Genomic DNA, 24,552 nt, shown 5'->3' with positions numbered 1-24,552 from the left:
CGACAGCCCAGTGTACTCACCCGGACGACCACCACCTGCACTGTGACGTGCTCAGGGAGGTGGATGGGGGCCCTGAAGTGCATGGCCAGGGAGACGAGGAGGTGAAGGATGGATACCAGGTTCTTCCCATGGATAGCTTTGGGGTGGGGAGGAAGGAAAACAGAAGCCTCAATCAGATGCTGTAGCAGGGGACCAGTCTCTAGGGTATGTCTTAAGGAGACTTCTGGGGAAGGACACAGGGACCTCAGATAGACAAGGAGGATATGGCCCCATGGGACTGCTGCCTGGTTATACCTGATTCTTCTCTATTCCTTTCTGCTTGGCACAAGGCAACTTGACTACCATGGTTTTATTTTTGTCTGGGGGTGGTGGGGGGCGGTTGGGGTTATTTGCTTGGTTGGTTTTTGTTGTTGATGATGATGATGATGTTTGGGTTTTTGTTTTGTTTGTTTGTTTGTTTTGTTTGTTGTTTTGTTTTGTTTTGTTTCTAAGGCAGCATCTCACTATATAGGCCTGGCTGGCCTAGAGCAGCGGGCCTGAAACTCATAATGATTCACCTGCTTCAGCCTCCAGGGTGCTAAGACTAAAGATTTGTGTCACTGTGCGTGGCCCTGGCAGCCATTTTAAAAAGCACCGTGTCTTTTAAAGCAGAGGATTGCAAGTTGCAGGGAGGATAGCTCACAGCCACACCCACACCCACCACAATAATGTATGTCATTACCATGGGCACTGGGCTAACTTCTGCTACTGTGCAATCAGCTCTCCCCGTGGGGATGGGTGACAAGGATAGGCACTGCTCTAGGCCCTGGCTGCCTGCCCTGACTCTCTCTCTCTCTCTCTCTCTTTCTCTCTGAATATAAAGTTTCTGGCCAAATTATAGCGAAAACTGTGGAGAGATTTGCAGCTGGTGGGGCACCTGCCTCTCACAGCCCCAGCACATAGGGAAAAAGGGTCTACCCAAAGTCATAGCAAGAAACCAAGGGCAGAGCCAGCCCCATCTCTACAGCCAAAATCTGGGCTCTCTATGCAGGCCGCAGAGTTCATGGTCCTGAAAGGCAGGCTCTGGCACCATGCCATATAACACCTCCCTTATAAAGAGCCAGAAGAGGTGGGGACATGGATGGGACAGAAGCCACCAGCTTTTTCAATCAGCTCAATCCTTCCTGCTCTCTCTATGATGCCACAGCCCCCTTAAGCCAGCAGACAAGTGACATTCCTGAGCTAGCATGGGCTTCTGGGTATCTGCCTCAGGGGGACACATCAATATGGGCTCACTTTGTACAACCGCACTGGGTGTTTGGGGCCAAGTCCCAACAAGAACCGCTTGCACTGGGGGCTGGAGAGATGGCTCTTCCAACAGTCCTGAGTTCAATTCCCAGCAACCACATGGTGGCTCATAACCATCTATAATGTGATCTGGTGCCCCCTTCTGGTGTGCAGGTGTACATGCAGGCAAAACACTTTATACATGAATGAATGAATGAATGAATGAATGAATGAATGAACGAACGAACGAATGAATCCCAGCATTCAGAAGGTAGAGACAGGAGAACCAGTAATTCAAGGTCAAGCTTGGCTGCAGATTGACTCCAAGGCTAGCCTGGGCTACAAGCCCATAATATGCTTGCCACACAAGCATGAGGAATCAAGATGGAGTTTTAAAAAGCCACCTGAGGTGCCACATGCTAGTAATCCCAGTACTGGACAGTTGAGGACAGAAGGATCTTGAGCTCACTGGCCAGCCAGCCCCTCCTCACTGGTGAGCTGCAGGTCTCAGTGAGAGATCCTGCCTCAAAAAAAAACAAGGTGAATGTCTCCTGAGGAAAGCCATCCGAGGTTGACCCCTGGCCTCCATCCATGTGCACTCAGATCCACACAAAATAAACAAACATGTGAATAAACAAGAACCCTAGATCTGGACCTCTGAAGGACAAGGGTGGGGCTAGGGAGGTTGGGGGGGTGTGGCAGAGCACTGGTGTGTGATTGTACCCTTGACCATGTGCTCTCCACCTCTTCTGCCACCTGGCCGCTTGCAGCAGAACAGGTCAAGAGGGTGCACTGGCTTTGAGCCACAAGGCCATGTTGGGATGATCATTGACAACATGGAAAGACAAAAGATGGTTCTTTCCTTCTTCCAACACGCCCTCCCGACACAGAGGCCACTCACAGTCCACATTCCAGCGCAGTGGCCAGCCATGGGGCCGAAGCAGGTCTTGCACAGCTTCCAGGACCGTCTGCAACTTCTGCTTCTGCCCGATCTCGGACTGTGTCACCTCTGCCACATTCAGCTTGCAGTGTGCCAGCTTTTCTATGGAGACAAGGACACAGTCATGAGGCAGTGTATCAGGGCAGGAGGAACTGGAGCCACCTGTGCCCTGGCTGGAGCAGGGATAGTAGGGGTCCTGGATCTTAGCCCAACCCCCTGGGCCAATGATGCTGTGCTGAGCCAGGAAGCTCTGGACTTGGGGAGGTCATTTCCACTGAGAGAAAGCTGCATTACAAGTGAGCATGCGGGCATACACACACACACACACACATAGAGAGAGAGAGTAAAATAGTAATTAAAGAAGAGGTCATCATCCACTTGAGTGGTGTGGGGGATGTGAGAAGGGTTGGAAAGGTAGAAATGATGTTAAGATAGTACTCGTGTATAAAATTCTCCAAAAAAAACACTTTAAAACTGTTATTAAAAATAAAAGTTAGGAGGCAGGCATGGTGGTGCCTTCCTCTAATCCCAGCACCTGGGAGGCAGAGGCAGGCAGATCTCTGTGAGTTTGAAGCCAGCATGGTCTACAAAGTGAGTCCAGGATAGGCAGGACTACAAAAGAAACAACAACAACAACAACAACAATAATAATAATAGTAGTTAGCTGGATGTGGTTGCACACGCCTTTAACCCAGCACTCAGGAGGCAGAGGCAGGTGGATTTCTGTGAGTTCAAGGTCAGCCTGAACAACACAGTAAACTCCAGGTCTGTCAGGGTTGCCTAGTGAAACTTTGTCTCAGAAAATTGTCTTCTGACCTCTACATGCACACAATGTCCCCCTCCACACTTCATGCACTGATAACAATGATAATAAATAGTAATTTTAAAAACAAAAGCAAAGCATGCAGTTGGAGGATGCAGAAGAAGAAATTACTGGGTCAGCTGCAGAGGATATGGGAAGGGGATGTGTTCACTGGGGTCCCAGACTGCAAATATTGATAACACAGTAAGAAAATCTTAATGCTGTTTCTCTGCTCTTTGAGGCTCCCCTTCTCCAGGTCTCTAAGGTCACAATCATACCGCAAGAAGAGGTTTGATTGGAAATTTGCCGAGTTTGTTACTGTGTCGTTTCTAAAAAGCAAGCAGGAAGCATTCTGGAGGAGCCTGGGCAAGAATTGTCACATTCACTTGGAATTCAATTACCGAGCCAGAGACCCAGCCACCTTCAATTTCCTTTGGGAATGAGGAAGGCAGCAGGTGAGAGCAGGTAGCCACAGATACAGCAGCCAGTGCTCCAGGGCTCCTGCTGAAGGCAGGGAGCCCTGTTCCCTCCTAGTCTTTAATTCCAAGATGTGATGTTTCCTGACAGGTCTCGTCTGCCAACTAGCAAAGGCCCAGACCCAGGGTAACTGGAAGCAATTTCCTAGAGTGTGATTACCTTGTCCTTAGCCAGGGATACTGGGCTGCCATCAACCCTATTGCCGCTGAGATCGTGAACCCCACTGAGGACCCACGAAGTTCTGTCATACACATTTTAACTGGGCCCAGGACTTCAGTGTTCTTGCTGCCCCCACCCCGACCCCTTGAATTCTGGCCTTTGCATTTAGAAGGGCCAGCTCTTCTGCAGGATGAGGCAGCACACAACCATCCTTTGCACACGGTACAGCCCCCCGCCCCCCATCACACATTCACTCAACAAACAGCTACTGGACACAGGTGCTATCCTAGGTGCTGGAAACGCCTGGACAAGAGAGGCCCTAAGTGGGGACCGGGGAGGTGGGGGTGGGGGTAGGGGTGGGGCGTGAGGACAGAGAGTGGATAGGACAATGGAGAAGGACCATGAACAGACACATGACAGGTTCGGTAAAGCTGAGCGTAATGGGGAAAACAAGCTGATGGTCCCACACTGCCTCTAGGGATAGAGTGCTTGCTTCCATGGAGTCTCACCACCTGTCGCCTGTGTCGCAGGTGCCAGCACGGACACTCACAGCTGCTGTGTGTGAACAACATGAAAATGCATGGCAAGCCAGGCCCACAGCTGTGTAGCATCCAAGGACAGGGCAGAGCAGGGCACAGGGCAAGGAAACAGGGAAGGAGGAAGGGCCAAAGGCCCAGCATGCCCTCTTGTCCCGTGTCACCTGGATTGGCAGAAGAGGAGGCAACAGAGAAGGGAGGGAAGCCAGGTCATTCAGCGTAGGATGTGGGGGAGAATCAAGTGGTGGCCTACAGGGACTCAACCTCCCAGCCCTAGGGCCAGAGATCTGAAACAGGGTGTTGGCTCTTTTCTTCCTGTGTCCCCCACATGGCTGTCCCTCTGTGTGTGGCTGTCTCCTAAGCTCCTCCCTTCTACCCCCCTCCTTTTTTTTTTTTTTTTTTTTTTATGAGATAGTGTCTCCCTATGTAGCCAAGGCTGGCCTTGAACTTTCCATCTTCCTGCCTGAGCATCTCAAGTGCTGGAATTGGTGGGGTTACAGCAGGTCCCCTGGCTAGTCTCCTCTCATAAGGACTCTAGACATACTGGCATAGATATGACCTCCTTTCAATTTAATCACCTCTCTCTTTTTTTTTTTAAATGTGTTTCCAAATATAGCCATATTCTAAGGTCTGAGGGTTAGGATGTTGTCTTAGTTAAGGCTACTATGGTTGTGATGAAACACAATGCCCAACAGTCACTTGAGAGGAAAGGGTTTGTTTCACTCACACATCCCAATCGAAGTCCAACAAAGGCGATCAGGACAGGAACTCGAACAGAGCAGGAGCCTGGAGGCAGGAGGTGATGCAGAAGCCATAGAGGGGTCTGGCTTACTCCTCAAGCTTTCTTTCTTTCCTTCCTCTTTTTTTTTTTTTTTTTAAAGACAGCATTTCTCTAGATAATCTTGGCTGACCTGGAACACCAGGCTGGTCTTAAACACACAGAGATTTTTTTATGCCTTTGCCTCCCAAGTTCTGGAATAAAAGGTGTATAAGCCTCAGCATGCTTTCTTATAGATCCCAGGGCCACCAGCCCAGGGGTGGTCCCACTCACCATGGGCTGGGCCCTCCTACACACATCACTACTCACTAATTAAGAAAATGCCCTACAGCAGAGGTTCTCAACTTTCCTAATGCTGCAACCTTTCAATACAGCTCCTCAAGTTGTGGTGCCCCCCAAGCGTAAAATGATTTTCCTTGCTACTGTAATTTTGCTACTGTTATAAATCACAGATGTAAAGATTTTTTGGAGCTAGAGGTTTGCCAAAGGGGTCATGACCCACAGGTTAAGAACCACTGCCCTACAAGCTTGCCTAAAGCCCAATTCTTATAGAGGCACTTTTTTTTTTTTCTGTCAAAGTTCCCTTGTCTCAGATGATTCCAGCTAGTGCTGTTGACATAAAAAACTAGCCAGCACCGATGTCAATATATGAATGTGGCGACAAAGGATATGGCTCAGCCTAAGGAGGCGGGTCCTGTGTCCCACTGTCTGCTCTAAGTCTCTATGGTGTCGTAGCTCCACAAAGCAGGGGAAAGAGATTTCTCTCTGTATCAACCAGGCATTGATCTGCCGACTGCTGGGGTGGCAGATGTGCCATGGCCTCATTTTCCAACATAGAAGAGACCAAAGGTAAGGTGGTCCTCGAGTGCAGCATGCAACTGAGGGTGAGCACATACAAGGAAGAACTAAAGATGTCCCAGTGAGTATCAGCTGGCCCAGGAGTCCCTCAGCATCCCATACGGCCACCCCACCCAGCCCACACCCCCTGACATGAGCACTACAAACCCAGGCAAGCTGAACCCTGGCTGGCCATGGAGATCCGAGGTTGTTTCCAGCATCCCTTCTCAAGAATAACGGCTCCTCTGGGTACCCTGGTGGCTCCGCCTTGGTGACTGCCACGTGGCCAAATCCAAAGGCCCATGCCATCCTTAGCATTTTACTGCTGCCCGCTCAGAACACCCCCTCAGGCTGGGGACATGGCTCAGCGGGTAACCCACTTGCTTCGTGAAGTGTGGGAACCTGAGTTCAATCCCCAGAACACAAAAAGCCAGATGTGTCTGTGTGCATATCTGTATCCCAGCATTCCCTTAGGGGCAAGAATGAAGGTGTATTCAAGAGAAGGCCCAGAGGCTTGTGGGCCGTCTAGCCTGGAGCGAGCAGAGGTAAGCAAGAGACCCTGCTTGACACACAGGGAAGGAGAAAAGACTCCTGAGGTTGTCCTCTGATCTCCATACATGCACCATGGAGCACATGTGCCCACTTTCACATGTACACACCCACACTCAAAACTTATATTCCTCCTCCTCCTCTTCCTCCTCCTCCCATGTGATACTCCTTAGGGTCCCTCCCACACACTGATCTCACCAGACTTCTTGCTGGCTCCCCCTCATCCTGACCAGTCCTGGCTCCACCACTGAAATCAGCCTTGGCCTTGTTCAGCCAAAATCCCCTTACTTGATCTAGCTCTGCCATAGGAAAACCCGAGAGCACACTGCCTACATCAAGGTCACTGCTGGAATGCCCAGTCTCAGGGGACTCTGTGAGTTATCTTTACATCTTATCAGAAACAGAGTTGCCCATATGCAAGGATGCGCCAAGGTCTCTTCGTTCCTGAATACTCTTCCCATTGTCCTTTTCTCCGTCCAACCCACTTGACATAAGAGGCTTCCAAGCTGCTTTTTCAAGGACCCACTGGAGATATTCAAATGAGAGAGAATAAGAACCACTCCACAATACAAAGACAGCGGAGCCTGGGCAAGCCTCCAACCTCACTTTACACAGCCTGGGGAAGCAACCAGGTGGGATTTACAGCTGCTGCAGCTTCAGGTCAGTGCTGCATCTGCCAGGCAAACTGAAGACGGAACCAAAAGATGATGTGCTTAAGAGGGCAACAACACTTTCTCTCAAAGATGGACCAGGAGACGCACCAGTGTTATTGACAGCCAACCACGCTAATAGCGATGCAAAGCAAGGGCCTGTCCTGGGATGCCGAGGCTCAGCACCAACTGGGGGGATTGCTCCAATAAAAAGGCATTGGCAAGGGTGTGTGTGTGTGTGCGTGTGTGTGCGCGTGTGTGTGTGTGTGTGTGTGTGCGTGTGTGTGTGTGTGTGTGTGTGTGTGTGTGTAGGGGGTGTGGCCAGAGATTAAGAGTGCTTGCTGCTTAGTCATGAGGACCACGTTTAGATCACAGCACCCAAGTCAGGTTGGCTCAAAAACATCTGAGTGTGGCAGTGTCCACTTGTTATCCCAGCACAAATGAGGGTGGGTGGGGAGGTGGAGAAGGAGGATCCCTGGAGCTCACTGGCCAGTTGTCCTTGCCGAATTGGTGAACTCCAGGTTCAGTGAGAGTGAACTTTATTCTAAGATGGGGATTTTTAACCAAAGATCCACATTCACTCTTGACCATCTGGTATTCAGCCCAATGAGGACTTTGGGACCCCTCTCCAGGGAATGGCCTGTCCCAAGGTACTAAACACCACCTCCGAGTGACTGCACTCCCATCTAATTCTGCAGTAGGATCTCCTAAATCCTGCCCCGGCACTGGGCTCCAAACAGGTAGACTTATCCCAAATCTTCCCTCACCAAATCCACAACTCTTTCTTCATTCCCTAGCACCTCAGTCCACATCTCTGGCCTCCATTTCTGTGGCAGCTTTACTCTCCAAAACATCTGTCCACCCTGGCCAGAGGGACTTCTGAAGGCAGGGGCTCTGCAAACAGCACCTTGAGCCACATGCAGCTCCAACTCCAGACCCTCCTCCCCACCCACTCTGCTCCCAGAAGGCCGAGTGACCTTTGTAAAAGATCATGGGATAGGCCGATTCAAACCCCCAGTGGCTCTTATAACATGGAGAGGAAAAGCCTTTGTCTATCAGGTCTGGCCCTGTCTACCTTCCCAGCCTCATGCCAGATCCTGCCTCCCTCCCTGCTCCACAAACCTCTCTCAGCCCCTGTGCCCTGCCTCAGTTTGTATGTGGGACTCTGTGGTTGTATGTGGCCATGAGCTCCCCAGAAGAGCCACCATGGTCACCCAGCCTCTCAGCACCCCAGTAATCTTACCACTTCCTCCTTTGCCAGCCACCATCACCTTAGCTAAGGATCTGACCTTCTCCATCACCATCCATACCCCGGCACTGTGTACCTCTGACAGTGTGAAGTGGTGGACTCTGCACCAGCCCTGACAAAAAAGGCATACTTAGAAACACTAAGGAAAGCGCAATTAGGGCTGGAGTGATGACCCAGCGGTTAAGAGCACCAGAAGACCTGGATTCGATTCCCAGCATCCACATGACAGTTCACAACCATCCATAAACTCCAGTTCCAGGGGATCTGATGCCCTCTTCTGGCTTCCATAGGCACTACATGCGAGTAGCACACAGACATACATGCAGCTAAAACATTCATACATGTAAAATCAAAATAAATACATCTTTAAAAAAGAAAAATAAGAGAGTGATCAGGTAGGTGAATCTATATTGGTCCTTCTTCTAAAGGACAAGATGCCCAAGAAGAGGGTAGGGGTATTACAAGAAGTCAGAAAAGAATGGGGTAAAATGCTCTGGGTAAAAAGGCACTTGGAGATGCTGGGTCACTGAGCCTGGCGCAGGGCTGCTGTGAGAGCCTGCTGTGGTAAGGGAAAACTTTACAATCAGTACCTGTGCTCGAGGCACCTGACAAACAGTTCAAAGAGAGAAGCCAGGTGCGAGCCTGAGAGCCAGAAACCTCACCACCTCCCACAGCCACCAAGATGGCCAGAGGTGACATCATAGCCCACAAGACATGTTCACAAAAGCTGGTCCAGAGGCTATGCCATTCGTCACTTTTCTTTGAGACACAGGCTTTTGTTATGTAGGCCAGGCTAGCCCTAAACTAGCAATCCTCCTGCCGCAGCATCCCAAGTGCTGGGATGGCAGGCGTGAGCCACCACACCAGGGTGATGGAGGCAATTGTGACTCTCACGGCATTGCCATTCCTCATCTGAGACTTCATCTTCTCCACTCTTCTCCTGGCCACCGTTCACTCATTTTCCCCAGGAGCTCAGCCCCCAGTGCTTGGTAAGGCCACTCATTCTGGCCACGTGGCACTTGTATGACCTTTATACTCTCTAGACCTACCACATCTGTCACCGTCTGCTCAGAAGGGCCAGGTAGATATATGTCTGCTTCATGAGTCACTGGCCTAGACCCCAGCATGCAGCAAAGCTCGGGAACATTTGATGGAGAGGTCGTTGCCCACCTGTCCATCTTTCCTTCCATCAGCCTATCTTGGGGACATACTCAATCATCGTCAGCCAGAACTTGGGGACAGAACTTAGGGACAGTAAAGCCTGGAAGCATGAGCCAGGATAGTGACATTTTCTCTCACATGGGTTTGCTGGACAACAACCCTCGGCCACCCCCATCCTGAAAGTACTTATCACTGGCTGAAACCAGGGTGACCAGAGAGCTGAGATAGTGGGCATAGCTCCTCTCTGAACCCTGTTTCTTTGGTCCATGATGGCATGAGCATCCAAGAGGACCTGCTGCAGCACCATGGCTGGCTACTCACTGTCCAACAGAGAAGCCATAAAGACAGATGCCAATGAAACCACAGCTACAGCTACGAGGAGGTATGAACCAAGCCCAGGGCGAGGAGGATGGGCGCTGCACCACAGGGTCCTGGCACTCACCCAGAAGTTTCTGTAGCACCTGGCCATCGTACAGATCCTCTTCCAGCTGCTTTACAATGATGCGCTCCTCCGCCAGCACATCGTTGATCCAGTCCAGGAGCACCTGGGGCAGGTGAGCGGCATGTCATAGAGTTGTCAGATAAAGCAGAGTCAGAGCAGGTTCAGACGGGCAGCGGCTCAAACACACAAGTGCTACCAGATACCTGCCTGCCCATGGAGGATAACAGGTGCCTCTTGGTCCATGGCCAGGTATAGAGGTGGTATAGGGAGGTAGGAAAAAGTACCCAGTAAAATAGCCAAAAAGCCTGGCTACACACATGAGACCGAGTCAGATGCTCACAGGGAACACAGAGCTTCTGAGTTACGTGTGGCTAGGGTAAAGGCCACCGAGCCTTGCAGCCCCGTGGACATGTCAAAGCACCTTCTGAGGGGCAGGAGGACAGAGTCGGAGCCCTCCCCAGTTCTCTGGCTGATTGGATTCCAGTTTGGCCTGTGTTCTCTGGCCACTGGGCTGGCTCCTCTGGGCAATGAAAACTAGGAGATGAGGCCTGACTGGAGGGAACAGTTCGCAAAGGGGGCATATACTGCATGCCCGCTTGTCCTCTGTCTAAGGGTCTGAGGTTTGCTCTGGGGGCTGCAAACCACATCAAGGATTTCCTCCGTGAGAAACGATAAGGTCTGACTTCATAAGGAATGAAAAAAAAAATAATGGCGTGCTGAGGTCACTGCAATGACTGTGGCAGCTGGACTTGTGTCAGTGGGACACAGCAAGAGTCACCTGGAAGGAGAAACCTCTATTGAGAAAACGCCTCCACTAAACTGGCCTGCAGGCAAGCCTGTGGTACAGTTTCTGATTGATGATTGATGTGGGAAGGCCTAGGCCACTATGTGCCACCCCTGGGCAGGTGGTCCTGGGTGCCATAAGAAAGCGTGTGAAGCAAGCCAGTGAGCGGCACTCTTCCATGGCTTCTGCTTCAGCTCCTGCCTCCAAGCTCCTGCTTCGAGTTCCTGGCCTGACTTCCCTAGGAAGCCTACAAGCTGTAAGTCTTTCCTTTCCGAGGTGCTGCTGGTCTTTATGGTCATCACAGCAACAAAACTGTAACTAAGACAACGGGTAAGAGTGACTCTTCTCTGCCAGTTGTCAAGGGAAGGGAAGGGAAGGGAAGGGAAGGGGAGGGAAGGGGAGGGAAAGGAAGGGAGGGGAGGGAAAGGAAGGGAGGGGAGGGGAGGGAGGGAAGGGAAGGGAAGGGAAGGGAAGGGAAGGGAAGGGAAGGGAGGGGAAGGGAGGGAGGGGAGGGGAAGGGAAGGGAAGGGAAGGGAAGGGAAGGGAAGGGAAGGGAAGGGAAGGGAAAGGAAGGGAAGGGAGGCTTGTGTTTGCCCTGCTGCTCCAGCTACAAAAGTCACAGCTGCCGAGCCTCCATTTCTAAGGTCTCCCCTGAGGATAAGAACACGAGTGTCCACACCAGGTGCCACCTGGGCAGTGAAGATGGAGGAATGCAGTGCAGTCCCTACCTACAAAGGACTACCACCTGCCGTGGGTGTTAGGGTGAGGAGGGTACAGGCATGGAAGGTACCAGGGTGGGCATCTATTGCCGTGTCTCTGGTCGCTCCCCCAGATGCTCACTAGACTCTTGTCACCCTACCCATCTCAGTGGTTACTAGAATGCGCCGAGGATCTGTATACCACAGGACCTTTGCACCTGCTGTTGGGCAGTTGGCCATGATCTTCGCCTAGGTACTGACTCAGAATTCTGCTTAAATGCCACCTCCCTGACTGCCCTGCAGGAAACGGCAGACAGGGGGTGAGGTTTCCAGGCACCCCTTGCTACCTGTTCACATATTCACTTGGTCCTCATTAAGTCTTTCTCCCAGGGATACTGTGAGCTTGGTGAGGGAAGCTGTTTTGCTCAGCACTTATCCCCAGTGGCTAAGATAGGAACAGAACTCAAGGTCTCAAACGAACCGAATTCACATCTAGAAAGGACTTGGACCCTTTCTATAGGACTTTGCTTGCTGAAGCTCCCTTCCTCAAACACAGTCCTGCTAGGAAATCTCGAGAGAATGCTCCTTCTATGAGAATTGAAAACTTGAAAAATGAAACAAATAAGAAACCCCACATCTAGATTTCTGACTTACTCCAAGTCAGAAGGCGAGAACAAAAGGCCAAAAGCTCAAAAACAAAAACAAAAACAAAACAAAAAAACCCGAAGTATACACAATGGGCCAGGCTCTCGGGTCCAGAAAGCAAAAGTTCTCTCCTGTCTTGTTGCCCTACCCTCACCCCGGGGAGGTGCGGTTGACTTGGGGACACCACCCATCACCCCATCATTGTTCTGCTCCAGGTCATTTTTCTTAATCTTCCATTATTACAAAAGAGCTTTTAAAGATAGCATCAGCCATTATTTTTAGGGACTCGCTCATCTGCAAGCTCCGAGTCCTGCAGGCGAATAAGGAGGACATATATTAATTACGTCCTTACACGGCGCTCGATCATGGCTAGCTCTGCGAGCTTGCTCTAACCAGAATAAAAAATTACTTTCCCCCATAGTTCCTTCTGAGTTATAATCGGGTCTGCGCTCTGTCTCCCCCCAGAGCCTTGACAGTTATGTTTTAATCACTTCCAAACAGAGTCCTGGCTGTGCTGTCCCCTAGGGGATGGAGATACACCTCACTGAATGGGGCGGGAGTCAGTGGGGCCTGAGCATGGAAAAGCACCTCCTCACAACCCAGGCACAAAAGGGAAAAAACAGCTTCAGGACAGGGCTAAGCGGTGCCCAGCAAGTGAACAATGAGATGTGAAATCTGCTCTTGGAGGAAGACACACGCTTTCATGAAGTTTCTAACTGGTTCTGGTCATCATAATTAAGGAAGGGCCATGTGGGTTTGTTGGGTTTTTCTTCCCAAATCCAAAACATGTCATCCCAACAGCAATTCTCTGACCTCAGGTGTCTATAGTCTTTCCCTTGTGCTTGTGACCTTTCCTGTCCACAGTGCAGCACCACAGGCTACCAACTCAGTGGTTGGCCATCAGAAAAAAAGAACCACCTTCCAGGCCCCTTCCCTCCCAGGAGTCAACAGTGCCAAGCCCCTGAGCATCCATGGATGGGTCCCCTGAGGATCACCCTCCATTGGAAGCTAACTGGTGGCTCACCAAATGCCCTCATTAGCAGTGACCTGGGTGTGGCCAAGAGTGTGTGCTGCAAAGGAGATCCCACACTCGGGTAACTCTGAGGGTTTTGGAGCTCTGTGCCAGGCCCTGGGGACAAGGACCAAAAGGGACTCCATATCAGACACTGAGCACAGTGGCATCTCCCTTGCAGGAAAGCACAGGATACATCTAACTGAATGGTTAATGCCACAGAGTATCTCAACCATAAGCCTCCAACACACTGTCCATGTATAGAGAATCTGAGTTGATTCCAGCAGACACTAGAGAAAATGGCTACAGTAAGAAAAACCAGCAGAGGACACCAGGGTGAGTCTTTGAGTCTCTTGGGCCCACAGAATGCAGGCCCATTTCTAAGGTGATGCCCAGCTGGTCAACACACAGTCCCCACCAGACCTGGTTCCTCTCCATGCCCAGCATCCAATAATGAATGTCCATGGGTCGAGGCGCTCCACTTTTTCTTTTGAGCTGGGATGAGACCTTTACCCCTTAATGGCCCAGTAAGCATGACAGATGCTCAAAATAGTTTTTAATAGCCAATCTCACTCCAATGCCTGCCCAGCCAGAGCCAGGGACTTAAGACAAAAGGCAGAGGGCAGCTCACAGCACTACAAAGATGACAATCCTAAAGTGGTAGGTGACAGAGAAGGCCACCGAGACAACAGAGGGGAAACAGAGGACAGAGGGCAGGAGACGGAGAAGCAAGGCCAGCCAGGCTTTCTCAGAAACCCAACCTCGGTCCCAAAGACTGGAAGAGGCTGTGAAGGACAGGCAACCATGTCCATGTCCGGCAGGACAGGATATCAGCCAGACCCAGCTGTCCTCTGACTTAACTCAGGCCAACATGCCAGACAGGTTTTAAATTTTAAAATCCCCACTTGGGGGCTGAGCCAGGGATATGGTTCAGCAATGGAGCCAAGTCCTGGGTGCCATCCTCAGTTCGAACAAAACAAAATACAAAACCTGTTTCAGGGCAGGTCCTCTCACAGGGGACCTCTAGAAGCTGGGCTGCTGATGTGCAGCACGGAGGATGTCCCAATACACTGAGACCCACACAGTAACCCCGAGCACTGAGTGTGGGTCACTAGAAGCACTGACATTCCCACTGCATAGGGGGGCAATCTCTCAGGCCCCACCCCCTTTCCCACAACCCATTCCCTAGATCTTTATGCCAAGTGTGCCTCCTCCCCCAGAAAATCATGCCTGTCACCAACTGTGACCATAAGGACAACCGCTTCCAGTGGGCCCTGGTGTCCTTCTGGTGGGTTATCAGCCCTACGGTAACCTGGGACCCCTGAGATTGCCAGTGGGTCTTACAGGAAACTGTCCTCTGGAACCTTCTACCCAGAAGGTTCCTGCTCAGCATGGCAGTAACAAAGCCGCAGAGTACACAGTGCAGAGGGATGAAGGGTGGTGGCAAGGGACAAAAGTGGAGGGTCTGAGCAGAGCAGATGCAAGGTATCTTAGCTCTGTGGTGACCCTGGAGACAAGCCACGCACTGAGGCCAGTCCTAGCAGTATCTGGGAGGCTGGCCATGCCACACTCATAGCACAAGTGAGATATTCAGGCCAGCTACTGTCAGGACAGAAAAGGAAACACAGTCCTCCACAGGAGCAAGCTTCAACCACACCATGACTTCCCTCACAGCCCGGTACAGCTGACCTAAAGGGCTAGTTCACAGGAGCCATTGCACCTACCCCGCCCCCCCTCCCGACACTTGTCTGTCTCAGAGCCCTCCCTTGCTAAGGAGTTTGACACTTTGCACACTCCTCCAGGAAGCCACACAGAAGCTGATGTGTCCCTCCACATCCCCAGGACTTCCCCCGTACGTGATGTTTACACTGGTATTGGAAGGTGCTAGGTCAAGGCTAGCCAGCTATGAGATGACATCTCAGGCTCGGGTACCTGAAGTCTGATGAGACAGCTGCATGGGACGGTTGTGGGAACAGGGCATCTCAGGGACTCAGCCCACTGCTTCACGTGTAGAACCACCCTGTGTGGCCCATGTGGATGGTCAACTACAGTGGAGGGGATTTGCTTGCTCTGGCTGCTCTAGGGATGTCCACAACTCTGGTGGCTTTCAACCGTCCCATGGAGCTTCTCACATGCTGGAAACTGGTGCTGCTGAACTAAGGTCAAATGTCAGGAGAGGAGGCCTGGCACCGCTCCAGAGGCTCTAAAAGACCGTTTGCCTGCCTTCTCCAGCTAGGGGCTCCCACAGACCTTGGCACACAGCTATCATCCTCCACTTTCTCCCTCCTTGGAATCTTCAGCAGCAGCCTAGGCCCCTCTGCCCAGGTGCAGCGGTTAATCTGTTTTTTTCTTGTTTTTTTGGTTTATTTGATTGAGGGTTTTGGGGGGGGCAGGGATAGGGAAGGGGGAGTAGTTGGTTGATTTGGGTTTTGGTTTTGTTTGAGACAGGGTTTCTCTGTGTAGTCCTGGCCGTCCTGGAACTCAGTGTGTAGACCAGGCAGGCCTCAAACTCACAGAGATCTCCTTGCCTCTGCCTCCCAAGTGCTGTGACTAAAGACGTGCATGTGTACCACCACTGCTCAGCATGATGGTTAATTTTAATTGTCAACTTGACACAATCTAGAAGCAACTGAGAGGAGTGTCTACACTGGGTTGGCCTGAGGGCATGTCTATAAGGGACTGTCTTAAGTTAATTGCTGTGGGAAGACCATGCCACTGTGGGTAGCACCAACCCCTAGATCTAGGGGGTTCCAAGTAGGATAAGAGTGGAAAAAGCTGTAGAGCACATCAGGCAAGTAAGTAAGTATACATACATTCATTTTCTCTGCTCTCACTGCAGATGTGACTTGCTGCTTCCAGTTCCTGCCACCTTCACATGCCCACAGTGTTGGACTGTAACCCAGAACTGCAAACTAAACAAACTCCTTCTAATCTACATAGTAAGACCCTGTCTTACCAAAAGGAAAAAAAAAAAAAAAAAAAAAAAAAAAAGAAAGAAAGAAAGAAAAGAAAGAAAGAAAGAAACAAAGAAAAAGAAAAGAAAAAAGAAAAAGAATCACCCTTTGGATGGTCATACAGACATTTTAAGTTTGCATTTCTACAAGGGCGCAGTTGGCAAACAACCCTGTTCCCTGAATCGGCCCTTATGAAAGCTCAGCCACAAAGGATGGCATCAGGCTCCCTGATGCAGTGAAGGTGACATGGCCAATTGAGAGCCATCTATTTCAGGACACTGTCACATGCAGCATTTCAAAGCACCTAGGTCACCCAAGCCAACTAACTCTGGGTCGCTGAGGTAGGACACCATCTGCCTGCCTCTGTCTCTAGTGGGTGGCCTTCAGGAGCCCTACCGTGGCTTAGATCTGAGCAATCAAAGCCTCGGACCGCCCCTCGACAGGATCGGCCATGTGCTAGAGAAGATCAGGCAGATGTCCCTGGCAGCCACTGAGCCCCAGCCCCACCCGCCTGTTACTGTGACCTTTGAGAACAAAGCCTTCTGCTTTCCCCACCTGGCTGATTTTCACACTACCGCACATGGTCCCAGAGTGTTTTAGTTTCATTCTGTAGCTGTGTTAAAACATTCTGAACAAAAACAGTTTAGGGAAGACTTTATTGACTTACTCTTTTAGGTCAGTCCATCACTGAGGGAAGTCAAGGCAGAAACTCATAAAGGAGCTTGAAGCAGAAACCGTGGGAGAAACATTGCTTGTTGGTTCACTCACAGGCTCATGCATAGCCAGCGTTCTAATACAACCTAGAACTGCCTGCCAAGGAAATGGCACCACCCACAGTGGGCTTGGCCCTCCTACATCAAAAAATGACAATCAAGACAGCCTCCCCCACCCCACCCTCATGCCCGTAGGCCACTCTGATTTGGGAACTCCCTCCATTGAGATTTCCTTTTTGGATGACTCCCAGGCCTATGTCAAGATGACACTAAAAGCTAACTAGGACGCCAAAGGCCCTCTTCAGATGAGGCCATAGTGGGTGGTAGGGAGAGACAACAGTTTTCTCTCCCAAAACAACTTGAATCCACATCCCATGGAGCTACAGACAGCCAGGCCTAGAGGCAAGGTACATTGGCTCAAAACAGACCCTGCACGGCTCTTGTGAGCACCATGTGACAGCCCCATAAAGGCCCTGGGCTGTCCTAGCCCATGGGAGCACCCAGAGGACCAATGTTCCCTCCCATTCTCCAGCCCACACTCCACCCCTTTTTAATGTAGACTCAATGGCTCTTTCAGGAGCATGAAGGCTCAGGTCCTCCTTGTGTCCACAGGAGCCCTGGGCCCCTCCCCCCAGAAGAGGCCTGAAGCCACCAGGGATGTTCCAACCACATCAGGCTATACCTCACCTTAATCAGCTCCTTGAACTTGGGGTCCTCTCTGGAGGTGGGGTCGATCATGGTACGTTCCTCATTCTCCTCTGCCAAAGACAGAAAAGGGCCAGAGTGAAGGGGGTGGGGGTGGGGCTAGCAGGGTTGACAGGGGTGGAGGACTCCCTGCCCACTCACATGGGGCAAGAAGCTGGTGGAAAAGCAGAGACCTGTCATGTTCTCCATGAGAAGAGGTCACACAGCCTTGCCAGCCACACACCTAGATCAATCACACAGGGCAGCAGGACAAGATGAAGTCACAGTCCATCTCCTCCGTCTCGGACCCCAAGGGCTCTAGCAGCGAGTCTGAACTACACTGGCATGGGTAGAGAAAAGACAGAAGGTGGCACCCACAGTGGCTTCAGAAGCGCCCTGCCAGAACCAGGGGCCTGAAGGGGGCTTGGGGGGCCAGTAATTCCTGGGTCCCCAGGAGGCTGTGTGGGGCCTCGGGACATGTAAGGAAACAGATGGGCAGACAGCATCATATACAAAACACTGTGTACAGAAGTATTAGAAATCGCAAAGACACACAAAATGATGACAGTTTCCCCATCTTCCCTACGGATTTGCCCTCAATGTCCTAGCCTGGTTCTGACAGACAAGAGGCCAGTGGAGTTCTTGGGGGAGGGGGGAAGCAGGGCAGAAATTTGGGGACAGAATGAAGACACAGGGGCCAGAAAAGAAAGGGCCGGTGTCCCACAGAAGCCAATGTGCAGTGGGCCTCCACTGACTGCAGCGGAGAGCTCGGAGGAAGTCCTGTTTCCCAGATAGAGAATAGTCTGGAAGCACCTGACAACTGCAGTAACAGTAACAAGAGGCTTGCCCTTCCTGGGGAGAGACATCATGGACCAGCTCTCTTGGGTACCAGCTCATCTCTGGGTCACAGGCTAGGCTGCACCTGCTTCCTCCCTGAGACCCTGACAACTTTGCCATGGAAAATCTGGGTAGACAGGGATCTCCCTCTGAACCAGGGTTTGGAAATAAGCAGTGTCCCATACCTGCCTTCCACACTGGTGCACTGCCAAAACACAAAGGCAGGAAAGAGCACCTTGGCTGCCACCCTGTCATCGACTTGCAGTGAGCCACGATCCTTCCCCAGCCACAGTTCCCACACAGCCAGCTGCAGGCTCAGCATGGCTCTTCAGGATAGCCATGGAGATATGTGGGGTGTCTGGGATGTGTGCCTAGTTTCTGAATTTCTTCATGCTTTGAGACCTTAGGGCTTGCTCATCCCAGGGAGACTGTCCTCCAGGCGTAGTTGTCCCCTGGCCTCCTCCTCTAGGGCCTTATGGGGGTTCCACACCCTGAGCCAATACCTTCAGCCTCATCTTCCCTCACCCCCTAGGCCAGCTATCAGCTAACTCAAGCTGCTTCTTTGAGCCTGGAGCTCCTAGAGTTATACTATCCAGTCCTCAGCTCAGTAACCAAGTCAAATCTTCCTCCTGTTCCACTGCTTGCCTAGCCCTGCTTGGCCACGCCCTGGAACTGTGACCATAACCAGCCATGCTCCCAATGCTAGCCGTCCACACCAGGATGCCAATGAAATCTGCACTTGAAGATGGGGGTGAGTATTGAGAGTAGGAGGTTGAGGAGTGGGATGCAGAAGCCTGCTTCTCCCTACAGATCCCTGAGTAAGACTCCAGCCCTCAAATACCACCCACCCATGCAGGGTCCCACATCAAAGGATGCCAAGTGGCCACGGTACCTAGCTGGGTGTCTTCAGGATGGATGTCCACCAAAGCTGGAGCCAATGGAGAATTGATGGCGCTCTTGCCTTCTTCCTGCAAGTCAGTCACTGTTGGGTAAAGAGAGACCAACTGGGTCAGTACGCAGGGAGCCCAAGAGAAAAGCCCCATGTTTCCATTGTCACTTCTATGGATATCCTTTCATGGTGGGCAGCCTAGAATGTCTGGGGAATGTGGTCCTAGCCCAGAACACCTGACATTTTGCTTGGCATTAAGCAGTTCTCCATTCCTTTCAAGAACGACCAATCTACACTGTTGTTTGGAACATGTGACTGAGATGTGGAAGCTTCTGGTTGCTTCTAGGAGTTTCCATACCTGCCTGCGGCTGCTTTGGTGGACAAAGCCTAGACCCCAGTGAGGGCAGAGAAGATGGATGGAGATGGTTTCTCTCTCTGGCAGAGCAGTATCTGAGGTTACAGACTCAGGCTGTGAACAGGCCTATTTGCACTCGTGGATGATCAGAACTTAAAGTATGCTACATCCTTCGGGAGAAAAGTCTGATGAAGGTGTAGTAAGCTCTTTTAATTACTGTTGTTTTGTTGAGACAGGGTTTCTCTGTGTCGCCTTGTCCTGGAAGTCACTCTGTAGACCAGGCTGGCCTCAAACTCAGAAATCCGCCTGCCTCTGCATTCTAAGTGCTAGCTTTAAGCATGTGTACTACCACCATCCAGCTATAGTGAACTCTGACATTTTGCGCTGTCCTTGTATCTATTTTTAATAGAGTCACAGACCAGAAGCCAGCACCACCTGAACAGCTGGCTCTTCCCATCTGGGCACAACCCTTCCAGACCTCAGCCAGCTGTAGAAGCACTTAACCTCCTAGAGGGCATCCACACGCAGCCAGCCTAAGTGTCCTCTCTCACCTCCCTTCCCATTGTACAGAGAGCCATGACAACCAGCCCTCACTTTGATACTCAGACCAGCGCAGAGATCTGCTTGGATGATATCCAGAACCCAGCAAAGGCATGGCCCACAACACTCTTTCTCCCCACATGCTCCGTGAATTCTGCCAGTGCACATTTGCAGGTGGTAAGTCGTTAAATCCCCATTAGCATCTCTGTCTCTCCTGGCCCCTGGAGGGACATGCTTCCCTCTAAGATCTTAAATCTCTATAGAAGCTAAAAGGATGGGGATCAAGGGTAATAAGAAAAACAACAGACTCTAAGGAAGTGAGGCCAGCTTCTATGCTGGCGGGGGTATGGGCCCAGAGACCGCAAGCTGTGCATAAGCAGTAGGTATGTAGGCTCGGATGGGGTGTAGTTGCAGGGTTTAGACAGTGTGCGCTCAAGTCCTGTAGTACTGCACAGGACGCACTGTCTCCCCAGAGACCCTGGTAGCCCTTGGCCACAGGCAGGATAACACCTCTAAATTCTGCCCCAAACACCAAGCATCTCAAAAAATTTTAATGCATTATATGGTAGTCACCCAGCACCCACAACAGTGGGTGGTGGGGAAAGCATCATGTGTGGCACAAAGGCTTTAGAACAGGAGGTCCCTACCCTGCTGGCTGGGAGACCCCAAGCCAGTCCTGTTACCCCTCTGGCCCTACTGCCTCAGGTGGCATTTGCTGTCTGTTCTCTCAAGGTCCCCAGGCAGACTGCAAAACGCAAGTCCCCATCTGGGAGCAGGACACACAACAGGCTTTTGGGACATGGCTGTGGATCCAGTTCTGGGGATAACGCTCTCTTCTGCCTCCAAAGACAGATGCTCGCTCTGATGTCACAAAGATGCTTATGTTCAGCTTTTTTGAAAAGGAGATCGTCTTGTAAACTTATGTTTAAGGTCACATTATTCACAACAGCCAAAAGGTAAAAGTAGCACAAATGTTCATAGATTAAAAAAAAAGGGGGGGGGTGGATGTGTTATCCACACTCATGGGTATCCACAAATATGACTCAGTCATGAGAAGGCCCTGACTGCTGAGCAATCCCTCCAGCCCCTACTAAACATTTCTTAATCCTCCCCCTACCCTCAGTCCTCGCCCCAACTCTGTGAAGGAAGAAGGCAAACATCAAACATCTTCATGAGCCAGTGACCACCCTTTGCCGTGCCTCCCAAAGACACACCCTGTGGCACTAGGCTAGTTTGGAGGGCATACCAAATTCCAGCACACACTTGCACTTCATAAGTGAGGCAGAGAGACTCAGAAAGAAGAAGAAGAGATAGACAACTCTCACAGAAAGTCAACCCCACAGCAGCCCAGGGACCAGGGTTTCTCTGAATCCCATCTGGCTAACATCTCAGAGAAAAGGCACAAGGCCATGTACAGTCAAAGAAGAATAAAACAGTTTCCATTGAGAAGGATGTGATCCAGGGAGGACTTCAGTGAGCCTAAACAGGAGAATCACACCAAGGAATTACCATCCCTCTCAGAAACACCCCGGAGCATGGGGCTGGGGTGAAAGCTCAGTGGATAAAGTCTTTGCCTAGAGATCATGAGGGCTCAAGCCCAACCTCCAAAGTCAGGTGTAGCTGGTGGTAGTGGTGGTGGTGGTGCACACCTTTAATCCCAGCACTTAGGAGGTAGAGGCAGGAGGATCTCTGAGTTTGAAGCCAGTCTGGTCTACAGAGAGAGTCTTGGAACAGCCAGGGCTACACAGAGAAACCCCATTAAAAAAAAAAAAAAGCTAGGTGTGGCCCCAGTGCTTAGGAGGTAGAGACAGGTGCCTAAATCTACCAGCCCCAGTTCTAATGAAAGACCATACCTCAAAAAGCAAGATGGAGTGGGTGTGATGGCACACGCCTTTAATTCCAGCACTTGGGAGGCAGAGGCAGGCAGATTGCTGTGAGTTCGAGGCCAGCCTGGTCTACAAAGTGAGCCCAGGAAAGCCAAGATAACATAGAAAAACCCTGTCATGAAAAATCAAAAAAATTAAAAAAAAAATTTTTTTTAAAGCAAGATGGATGGCTTGAAGGGTGACCCTTGGCTCCCTCACACACGTGTGCACACAAACATGAGCATGCCCACACAGATAAACTTTAAAACAGCAACAACAATAGTATCAAAGTCCCTGGAACCAATACACGCATCGACCCCCTACCTAGACATGGGACATGAAGCCCAGGGCTGGGGGAGGGAGAGTGCGACTTCGAACCTGTTCCAAAATCTCAAGAGTTGGGAGTGCAGAGGAACGCTGTTATCAAAGGACAGAAACTAGGTCACATAAAACAGAAATTTCCACACTGCCCTTGAACATCAAAAACAACACTAAGCAGGGCCAGGGACTGCGTGACCTTAATAAACAAGAAGTACACACGCAGAGCCGAGCCAGTCAGACTGTGATCCGCACGCTCTCCCCGGAGTGGTCCTTCCTGTTCAAGGCCTTGGGAGAAACACAGACTCAGAGTCCAGGGAGAACACTGCAGACTTGGCCGAAGCTGCCCAGTCCAAGCTCAAACCCTACTCTGCTATATACTTGTGACCTCAGGTGATTCCCCTGCACCTCACAGTGCCTCAGTTTCCCCACTGTAGCACAGGGGGAGGAGTACCTGCTCACAGAGGTCTTAGAGGAGTGGCGAGGTCTGGGATGGGCGGCACCCGACTCAGCTTGCACACGTAGTGTATGCTCTCAGACTGTGACTGATGGTGGCCACCTGAGCAGGCTCAGGAGACCCACTGCCGTGGAAGAGCAAGAAGGAGATGAGGTCCTACATGTTGGAGAACAACAGGAGACTCCCTGAAGAAGGCATCCAACGAACTAGTCTTGAAAGAAAGCCAGCCTGAGAAACATCATCAGAATAGCGTGTGGTGGGTGGGACCCAGCCCAAGGTAGCCCTGGAACTCTGCCAGGGTTAACCCAAATGGGCAGCTTCAGATGACCCACCAGTCTTGAGAGGATGGTTTTTTGAAGAGCCCGCATCTTCATCCCCACCAGCAACCAGCCCAGCAAGCTAGCGGGTTACAGTAAATCCCAGGGAATGCTGAGATTTTTAAAGTTATGGCCCAGGTGCCAGGAGGACGCACGCTTCAAAGATACGAGATGCCGCTGGCTGTGCCCAGTCCCAGGCCTGGGATAGGTTTGTGATGACACTGAATCATAAGAGCCTGCTCTTTCGCAGGCATCCTCACTCTTCTGCCATGAACGCCCTGTCCACATGCAACCCAGCAGGCAGATGTGAAGAGTGGGTATCAACAAGGTCCTTCTGGCCAAAGGCCCTCCTACTGCACCACAAAAATCCCCCAGGGCCTGTGGAAAGTGAGTTGTACAGAAATACCAGCTGAGGACCAAGAGGAGGAAGCCAGGAAGGGAGGGAGATGGAGGCCAGAGAGGGAGGAAGTTGGAGGCCAGGGAAGGGGGAGGGGAGAACGGAGAAGTAAGAGAGCAGAAAGTGTGAGTGAGGCAAGCCTCTCAGTCTGCTCAGACTTGTCTTGGCAAGGCTTAGAAAGCAAACTTTTAACACACCTTTAACCCTGGATCGGAGGAAGTAGAGGCAGAAAACTCAGTTCAAGGACGTCATTCTGAGCCACATGATGAGTTGTTGTAGGCCAGCCTGGGCTACATAAGACCCCGTCTCAGGTTTTTCTTAATTAAAACTTAAAAAGAAACCAATTTAGAGAGAGAGAGAGAGAAGCCGACTCTGCTGACACACAATCACAGAGGGAAGGAGATAGCTTCAGAGGCTCACCAGGCCGTCACCAGACAGCCTCCTAAGAGCCAGTTATTTATACCTCAGGCCAAGTGTGGTGCTCACAGCTTTGATTTTATGTTTTATCCTTTTCTCTGTACGACCCCATTTACTTATTTCTTTATTTATACCCAGACTCTTAAGCAGGAGGGGGAAGGTGTTTTTGGTGTTTTTTTGTTTTTGTTTTTTTTTCCCCTCAGCCTTTTTTGTTTCCTTTTGACATTAGGAAAACACAGCTTTGAAAGCAGGCTGGCTGAAGAACAGGCCTCCCTCTAGATGAAGGAGAAATGCAGGTATATGCAGCTACTTTCAGCTTCTCATTCTGAGACAGGGACATAGCACATCTTCCAGAAAATGGGGTGCAAGACCCTCGCAGTGGAAGGAGGGGTCTGCTAGGACACAAAAGCCTAAAGAGGTGCTGGGGGTGGGGCACTGCAGGATCTGGAAGTCAGTGATGGGGACTCCATCTACTGACATCCACATAGCAGCCCCCTCATGGTGCCCACAGGGACCTTCTGTACCATATATACACTGCTTGGCTTTCACAGAGAACAAAAGATCATGGCGGGGAAATCTCAGCAAACACCTTCTGAACCAGGATCAAAGCAAAAATCTCACAAAAAGGGCCATGCCAACACCCGCTGCACATCAAAAGAAGAATTTGAAACCGGTAGCAAAGCTGCCTCAATTTGGGGCACTTAACCGGCCCTCAACAAGCTGGCACCCAGCAGAGCCCTGCACAGATCTGTTCAAAGACAGAACACTCTCCAGGAGCCTCAGAAGAATGGAGGGGACCAAGAGCCCATTGTCCATCTCCCCCA

General features: G+C 51.0%; 1 protein-coding gene across 1 annotated transcript in view; it reads right to left on the bottom strand.

The window, feature by feature from the left end:
- Positions 1-24,552, bottom strand: part of Parvb (parvin beta) — an 84,034-nt gene that overhangs the window by 23,068 nt on the left and 36,414 nt on the right. Inside the window, exons 2-6 of the mRNA XM_051160121.1 lie at positions 19,066-19,155; positions 17,340-17,410; positions 9,847-9,949; positions 2,168-2,308; positions 21-136 (exon numbers count right to left, since the gene is read on the bottom strand). Of these exons, the coding sequence (XP_051016078.1) occupies positions 21-136; positions 2,168-2,308; positions 9,847-9,949; positions 17,340-17,410; positions 19,066-19,155 (521 nt within the window). The remainder of the gene's footprint in view (positions 1-20; positions 137-2,167; positions 2,309-9,846; positions 9,950-17,339; positions 17,411-19,065; positions 19,156-24,552) is intronic.

The sequence above is a fragment of the Acomys russatus genome, chromosome 17, assembly GCF_903995435.1.
Source record: "Acomys russatus chromosome 17, mAcoRus1.1, whole genome shotgun sequence".
NCBI lineage: Eukaryota > Metazoa > Chordata > Mammalia > Rodentia > Muridae > Acomys > Acomys russatus.
The sequence above is the reverse complement of the archived record's forward strand: the minus strand, read 5'-3'. Positions and strand labels throughout refer to the sequence as shown.